The sequence below is a fragment of the Pan paniscus genome, chromosome 4, assembly GCF_029289425.2.
Source record: "Pan paniscus chromosome 4, NHGRI_mPanPan1-v2.0_pri, whole genome shotgun sequence".
In the NCBI taxonomy this organism is placed as follows: Eukaryota; Metazoa; Chordata; class Mammalia; order Primates; family Hominidae; genus Pan; species Pan paniscus.
Genome location: NC_073253.2, coordinates 6,620,420 through 6,629,045, shown reverse-complemented (window position 1 = coordinate 6,629,045; position 8,626 = coordinate 6,620,420). Strand labels below are relative to the sequence as shown.

The 8,626-nt window shown below is 46.8% G+C and overlaps 1 protein-coding gene across 1 annotated transcript; it reads left to right on the top strand.

The window, feature by feature from the left end:
• The first annotated feature begins 320 nt into the window (after positions 1 to 320).
• MED10 (mediator complex subunit 10) lies at positions 321 to 6,992 on the top strand. Its single transcript, XM_003807967.5, has 4 exons — positions 321 to 561; positions 1,676 to 1,759; positions 4,493 to 4,595; positions 6,317 to 6,992. Exons 1-4 carry the CDS (start codon positions 440 to 442, stop codon positions 6,413 to 6,415), a joined length of 408 nt encoding a protein of 135 aa, XP_003808015.1. The 5' UTR covers positions 321 to 439; the 3' UTR covers positions 6,416 to 6,992.
• The last annotated feature ends 1,634 nt before the right edge of the window (positions 6,993 to 8,626 follow it).

Sequence of the window (8,626 nt, the reverse complement as noted above, 5' to 3'; positions counted from 1 at the left end):
AAGGAGGCAGGCAGGCGCTGATCCCAGGGGTTCTGGTAGAGGGGCAGGGAAACTACCGTTATTGGTCCTTCATGCAAACTTTAGGATTTTCATCCATGTGTGTATTGCTTGAAGATGCTGCATTGCATAAAGTCTTCAACTTCTCCCATGACCGAGGCAGGTCTGATGTGAGTGCAAACAGTTAGTACTCGCCGAGCTGCGCGCCGAGGCCTCCTCCAGAATCCAGACCGCATCCCCGAAAGCCCGCCCTGCCCCGCACTTAGGCCCCGCCCCAACACGCCCGTCCCGATAACGAGGCTCCGCCCCCAAGAGCTCGCCCGCGCTCCCCCAGAGGAAACGGAAGTCGTATCTGTCCGGACGGAAGCAGGAAGCGGGAGCGTAGGGCCACGCCTGCGGCGCTGCTGGTTGAGGCTGTGTGGGTGGGGGACGGGCCGAGGCGATGGCGGAGAAGTTTGACCACCTAGAGGAGCACCTGGAGAAGTTCGTGGAGAACATTCGGCAGCTCGGCATCATCGTCAGTGACTTCCAGCCCAGCAGCCAGGCCGGGCTCAACCAAAAGCTGTGAGTGGCGGCCCGAGGCTGCCGGGGTCTCCCCGGGGCCTGGCCGGGAAGCGTGTGCTAGGGGAGCGGGGATCTAGGGAGCCCGAGCCGAGCCTGACCGCTACTCGTGCCCCGCCAGCCCTCTGGTCTGGTCCCGGAGCCCGGGGCGCCTTTCCTGGCTGTGTTCAGAGGGCGGGGCCCGCGCTCCAGCCTGTTGCCAAGAGCCAACCTCTTTGAGGCCCCTTTGGAGACGTCATCATGGCCAGATGATATACTTTACGTTTCCCTATCAAGGGAATCATGCTTTCTCTTCTAGCGTCTCCCCTCTCATGTGTAACCCCCTCCCAGCCTTTTCCTCCTGGAGCCCTTCTGGGAATTCAGTCCCTGTCTCCAGAGGGGAGGCAGGCTCCACAGTGAGTGCACGCCCTAAACTAGGCCTCAGAAGGTGAGGCTCCGAAGCCACCTGCTGCATAGGCCTGGCAGTGGAGGAAATAGGGGGGAGGTGGTGCTGAGAAAGGTTGCAGAACGTTTATTATTATTATTTCTTGGCAACAGCCTTGTGCTGCTCATGTTGCTAGGCCCTGGGTTGGAGAAAAGGCAAATGCAAGTACAGCACTTTCGAGAAGGGCTTTATATGTGGCACGGACATAGAAAATGTTGCAGCCGAGGTTCCATACCTAGTGCTGTGGGAATAGCCAGACCAGCCTGATGGTGTAGGAAGGCTCCAGAGAGGAGAGGAAGCTAAACCAGACAGTATGGCTTTCTTTCCCTCAGACTTTGAGTATAGTCCGCTGCCTCATGTGTTCGCTGAAACCGCACACACAGTCATATGCACAGTCAGGTAATTGTTTTTGAGAGAAGGTTCATATTTTTCATCAGGTTCCCTCTCCATCCCCCTTACTGGCAATTTCTAGTTGAGAAGGAAAGTAACAAATATTTAAGGGTATTTTGTAACTCTTAACGGTGTCCTAGGAATCCTGTAGCTAACCAAAGAAGTCAGAACCGTGTGTAACCCGCGTAGCTGTGAGGAGAACGAACTTGCGTGGAGCCCCAGTTGGCTGGGTAGCTCTGTGGGTGGTGCTTATGCTGTCACGTGAAATTAACCAGATGCCTGTGTGTTTGCCTTTCCCCCCAGGAATTTTATTGTTACTGGCTTACAGGATATTGACAAGTGCAGACAGCAGCTTCATGATATTACTGTACCGTTAGAAGTTTTTGAGTAAGTAACATTCTTGATATTAGTCTTGGGTATAAATCTTGTTCAGTTATGGTGTGGTATCGTGACTTCTTCATCACTGGCATTCGAGTGCCTGCTGTGTGGTAGGCACAGCCTGGGTGCTGGGGATGTGCCAGTGGAAAAAAAAATAGACAAAAATACCTGCCCTCATGGAACTTCCTTTCTAATGGCATTACAAAACGAAAAAAAAGAATCTCCTTAATATTCTATTGTTGAAAAAAAGTTACATGTAAATAAAAGCTTATTAAATATATGAAATACATCATAGGTCCTCAAAGTCCTGCTTAGGCTAAAGAACAGCCACAAAACTTTTTTTTTCCTTAAGAGGTGAAAAGTCCTATGAGGGCTATATTGTAAATTTTTAAAAAATGGCAGCCAGAAGCAACCTGAAAAGCAAGCTGGTCTGATGTTCCCAAACTGCCTGTGGAGTGCTAGTTCTGAGAGGTGAAAATATCTGCTCTGTCGAAGGAGGAAAGAAAGGGTTCTTATTCCAAGTATGTTTCGGGAGGCTGCTCACTGTTTTCTGTGGGAGAGTTGTGTGCACCTATGTTAGTAATAGTCCTGAGAACACATACAGGAATAAGCTTTTAGATTTTTAAAATCCAGGTTTTCTCGCATTGATTTGGTCACATCTCTGATTTCACACGTGAAGGACCTGATAAGTAACTGCAATAGGTTGTTTACCTAGTAAGTGTCAGAGTTAAGACGAAACCCCAGGACTCATACTTTCTTGACCAGTGCAAAGCAGCCTCTCCCTGATGGTGCTGGCTTGGAACAGCAAGAACATTCTAGTATTTCTTGCAGCAAAACTGCAAATGTAAATCACTAGATTTCCTTAAGCAGTGAAGGGAAAGAGTTATGGCTGTTTTCCATCCCAAAAGATCAGAGATACAAGTTCTAGCTATAGTGCAGCAGCTGCCTACAAAGACAGGACACAGAGGTGGTTTTCTTGGTCTCTGATCTTCTGTTCACCTGCTGATGACTTTGCCCCATGTTCCTTACCTGTGCTCAGTGGGCACCACTGAGGTCTCTGACTTCAGGTGGGATGAAGGTCTTGCACCTCAGACAGCTCCAGACTCAGCTTTGGCTTTCTCAGTCCAGGAATACAGAGCATCCTCCTTTGTGCTCTTCTGATTATGAATGCAGGGGATGCATATAGTGACAAGTGGCAAGTAACTATTCGTGTCTTCTGAAGCAGAACAAATGGAGACTGATGTGAACAGACTGCTTAAGGGCCGAGGGAAGTGCTGGGCACGGGGATGGATGAGATTGACCTGGGGTATCAGGAAGAGTATGCCAGTGAGCCCTAATACAGAGCAGATGCTGGGAGTTTATCTGCAAATCAGTGGTTGATGTCTACCCAATGTAGAAGGAATTTCCGGGTCCCAGTGGCCTTTGCAGCATGTACATTTTCATACACACCAACTGTGTCTTTAGCTAAGGTGAAAGCAGCTTGGCCCTTGTCTCCAGGACTTTGTGTGTGGGCAGGAGTGGGTTCACCCTTCGGTCTTCAAAGAACCAAGTCTGAGCAGGATGTCCATGCTGTTGAAGAAATGACCGTCAGCTGACATGGTTAACCTTATTCTGTGAGCCTGTCAGGTTTTTCTTGAGAAATGGATAGATTTTGTTTAGAATTAACCATAATTTTGCCACATTACATTATTTCAAAAACACTGAAATGAAATAGAATTTCTAGAACCTGTGATGTTTTTATCTTTTGCTATCTATCAAGGCTACTTTTTATACCATTAGTAGTAACCTAATGATATCTTTGTTCTGAAGTGATTATATATTTTTGGCCTCAATTATAAAAAACGAAAGTAGAGTTAGTTTTCAGTTTTTGTTTTTTTGTTTTTTAAATAATGAATGATTCAATTTATTTGAATGATAAGGATTTCTTTAGGGTACAGAAAAAGGCAGGTGACCTGCTCTTGGTAAAATATAGGTATTGATCTAGGCAGTATGTTTAATTAAATCTTCAGGATACTGAAGATAATTTCTGGGGGAAGTGTCAGAAATTCTAAGTAACAGTTTTATACTGTTTAGAAATAATTGGCCAGAATGTCTCTGTTATATTTAAGTTACCTAGGTGTATTTAGTAAAGTGGTATATCAAGCCGCCTCTTCTTTTTAAAGCAGTGGAATGGTTTGTAAAAGGATCTTGGGGTCATCAGGGCTGGGGCTCTTGTGCTTGTAGTTCTCCTTTCCTTTCCCCTGAAGCTCCTCCACGGAGGAGGAGGGGCTTTGCCAAGCAGTGGGGCTGACCTAGAGTGGAGGCTGCAGCGTGGAAGGATCCTCCTATGTCACCCAGGCCCGAACCCCTGGATCTCATTTAGTTTTTTCTTTTGTCAAGAGTTGCCTTACCATACAAGCTGCCGTAAGGATCAAAAAGGTAATAAATAGCATGAATGAATTTTGAAAAGTGCAAATGCTAAACAAATGTAAAGTGGTATGGCTTGTGAAGCGTGCTTGGGTTTATAAGTGATCATTACTTGATTTTATGAGCTGTTCGTATTATCAGAAGTAATGAAATCAGATGATCTGTACTTGTGTAAATGAGGGAATATTAATTCCCCTGGTTCCTACACTGAGTTTTGTCTAAACAAGGCCGTGTGCAGTTATATATACCTAACCTGTATTCCCCCATACCTTTCAGAAAGCTGTGAGAATAGGTGTCAGTCATGAGAATGCTAACTGAAATGTTTCGTGTTTCCAGATATATAGATCAAGGTCGAAACCCCCAGCTCTACACCAAAGAGTGCCTGGAGAGGGCTCTAGCTAAAAATGAGCAAGTTAAAGGCAAGATCGACACCATGAAGGTAAGACTCTAAGGAGTGGCAGAAATACAGTGGGAAGAGATGCCTTCTCAGTGAAATTTGGTTAAGAGACTCATTTTTTTCCATACTTGCTAGAATATGGACTTTCATAACTTCACATATTGAGATTTCTGAATTGTGTAATAGGCAGTAAGTAAAATTAGATATCAGCTGTGTAATAGCATAAAAAACATACACCAATCTTACTCTTAAGGAAATCCAGGGTAATTTTTGTGATAGTAGTTCTCATTGGCTGTGATCATTTTCATTTTTTTAAGATGCACTTTTATTGCATTGATACTTTCTATTTCTGTAGTAATTCCTACTGTTGAAGGCTTTCCCTGTAGTCATGGTTCTTTGGTTTAGAGGATTCTTGAATATTGATTTTTCTCTTTGTCCAGCTTCTGACCTCCAAACTTCTTTTTACCATATCCACTGTCATGAAATTCCCCAGATCACTTAGTTTTTCTTTGCCTTGATGAGATGTAGAGAACTCTCTGCACTTGAACATGAAATATGTAATTTTTTCTTAAATTGACTTAAATGTAGTTCAAATTGGTGTTTTGTTTCTTTATTTGGACTTAACGGCCACTCATTTCTGTTGGCGCCATGCGACTGTTGCCGTGTGCGGCAGGGACCTCTGCCTTCCTCTCCTCCCAGCTCACAATAGGTGCCCCTTCGTCCTCCCGGCCATCCACTCCGGCCTGGTTTTCGGTTCTGGAATACATCCAACGCTTTCGTTTGTGTTTTTTCTCCTGTCATCTTCTCTGCCTGGAGCTCTTCCATGTTCTCTTTGCACAAGCGACTCTATCCTTCCAGTTTCAGATGATTTCACCTCCTCAAAGAGGCCTTTGGGACCAGCCTTTTCTAAAGCTTTCCTTGAGAATGCTGGTCAAGATTTACCTTTTAATTTTGTTTTTTCTGTTTGTTCTGTCTCCTCTGCCGGCTGCTTGAGCTCCAGGATCACAGAGGACATGAGTGTTCTGTTCCCACTGATGCCTGGTGCCAGACTGGGACACGTGTGCTCAGCCATGGCTAATGTGCGCAGGCAGGGATGGTCACACAGTGGCCTCTTGGCGCTCTGGCCGAGTGGGAGGAGCAAGGGGAGGAGCTGTCAGAAGGAGACCTGCCTAGTCACAGGCAGGTCACAGGGCTTCCAGAATCCCATTCAGGTGATCCCCTCCTGGTGGTAAACAGCACACCTCAGAAGTGGTGTTTTGTCATAGTTGTTCTTATGGCGCCCACAGCCTCATCGCTGTTTTGTCCGTTTGGGATTGAGGAGTTGTTGAGTCCAGCGTCACCTTCAGAGCCAGTGCACTCCTTATCAATAGCGAGGGCCGCTCGTTTTGATTGTTCCGTTTCGCTTGGTAAAGCTGAGTGAGAATTATATTGGCCAGCAGAAACGTCTCTCTCCATGTGAACACAGCCACTGGGTCACCAGGGATGTCGCTTACAGTTCCAGCAGGCTCCTGTCACACTGGTGCCTTTGGGCAGTACAGAATTGTGCTGCTGGTGGTGACGTCCGGGGCTGTGCAGTGTCGCTTCCTTTTGCATATGTTGCTATTGGTGTCATTTCCTCTCTGAGATCAGTGGAAGTCTCAGGTCAGTCCCATGGCCCTGTATTGCTTAGTGGGCCATGTGTTTAAACTTCCAAAAGGCATATTTTAAATAGTTATTGGAGTGTTGATGTGAAGAGCTCCTTTGATAATGTATTTTCTTTGTAGAAATTTAAAAGCCTGTTGATTCAAGAACTTTCTAAAGTATTTCCGGAAGACATGGCTAAGTATCGAAGCATCCGGGGGGAGGATCACCCGCCTTCTTAACCAGCTCACCCTCCCTGTGTGAAGATCCCCCGGGACTGCGATGCGGCGTGAGGCTGGGACTGCGAGTGCTGATGCCACCTTCCTGCTGAGGTGGGACTGGGCCCTGGACACACCCCTCAGCCCCTCTGTCCTCGTTGTTTGGCCTCATGGGACCGAGGGGCTGGAGGAGAGGCGGAGCTGTGCCCCAGCTGTTCCAGCAGCTTGTCTGGCGTCAACTGGCTTTCAGAGTGCTGACCCCTCGTCACTGTGGGGATCATTCTCTCTGAGGGCAGATGAGGCGCAGGAAAATAGGCTTGGAAATGTTAAATATGATGGGTAAATTAAAAGTTTTACAACATTCTACCTAATATTTTTCTTTTAACGTACTCTTTCTGTTCTATTGTATTATGGTGTCCGAAAGCTAAATAACGACTAGGAAAAATTTTTTTAAAAAGAGAAAAATCAGTTTAATGTGGGAAGTACTTAAGTGGTATTATATTTTACATTTTCAAGTATAGTGCATAAAGAATGTTTTAAATGTAACTGTTTTCATGGATTTCAATTAGACATGCCTATAATAAACTAAGTATGTGGCTTATTCCATGTAATTATTTTTGTAATATTTTTGTAATATAATACAATGTGTCTTGTAAACAGTTAATTATTACTTTCCCAGAGGGTTGGTAATATTCATAAGAAAATTTGTTTTCCAGGCATTTAGGGAGGAAAAGCTAAAGCAAAATGCAGAATTCCAATTTTTTCTACAAACCTTTCCTAGGGGCTATAGTACACCAATTTATTGACACTCTGGAAAGACGCCCGGCAGGGCTGTTTCAGCTTCAGTGTGCTTACAGATCCCGAGGGGATTCTGTGAACCTGCAGGTTCAGATTCACACGTCCGTTGGGCCTTGCAAACTGCATTTCTCATGAACTGCAGGTGGTGCTGTTTCTGTGATCTGTGGGCCACCCTTGGAGTTGAGGCCCTAGTGTGGCCTGTGGGGAGGTTGACCTATAGACCCCTGTGTCCGAATGGCCTGGGCAGGCTTGTTATTAAGGTAGGGCCACAGTTCAGACGTGTTGAGCCTCAGGCTTTAGGATGGGCCCTGGGAATCTGTGTTAATTTGCCTCCTACGAACGATCCTGAACCAGCCTCGATCCTAGCCAGGGCTGCCGGAATAAAACACCACATTCTGGGTGGTTTAAACAACAAACATGTGTTTTCCCACAGTTCTGGAGGCTGGAAGTACAAGCTCACGGTGCCTGCAGAGTGGGTTTCTCCCGAGGCCTCCCTGGCTTGCAGACCTGCTTGCTTTGACCTCACGTGGTCGTTCCTCTGTGTGTGTCACAGCCCTGGTGTCTCTTCTGTGTGTCCTAACTTCTTTAGAATCTAAGAACAGAAGTTAGATGGTATTAGGACCCACCCGAAGGACCCATTTTTAACTTACTTCTTTGAAGACCCTGTGTCTCCAAATACAGTTGCATTCTCAGGTCCTGAGGTTAGGGCTTTGACACTGGAGTTTTGGAGGGATGCAACTCAGTCCAGAATACTCCCCAGGAGGGTTGTATTTACCAAGAGTCAGGGGCCAGGCCCCTTAGGAAGCTGGTCCCTCGCTAGCAGTTCTGTTCTCTCCAAAACAGCACCAGAAAAGGACTCCTACCGCTACCAAGGGGAAGAATTTCTGCTAGAGTAGAGGAGGCCTCTGCTGGCAGGTTCGGGTGCCTGAATTGCTGTTCCACCTTGTTTTTCCGGCATCAGGATGCTGACTATTGGCTGCTGCACGAGGGCCATGTGGGCACGCGGCTCGCTGGGCTCTTCCCACGCACTTCGCCTGCATCAACTCACCTGGCCCTCACCAGCCCTGTGAGGTCCGGCTTTCTTTATATTACTGATGTTGAAGCTGGGGCACCAGGGCTTAACGTGCCCAAAGCCCTGCAGCTTCGCCTCCCTCTTTGCTGGTTCTGGGTGGGTCCAAGGTGTCCACAGTCCCCTCTTCCTGGGCTCTGAAACATGGAGGATGTGCCGGCAGTAGGGGCTGTTCTACATATCCTGGGACTGAGTTAATCGGGTGGCCTCAAGCTGTTTTAATCTTGATGTCTGAGCCTTGGGAAGAGAGGGTGACTGTCAGCTAGAGATGCATATCTGGTAGCCCACAGCATGACAAGTCTGCTGACCTAGGCCCAGCAGGGGCGGTGTAGCTGTCACACATTATTCTGGAATATTCACCAGTCTTT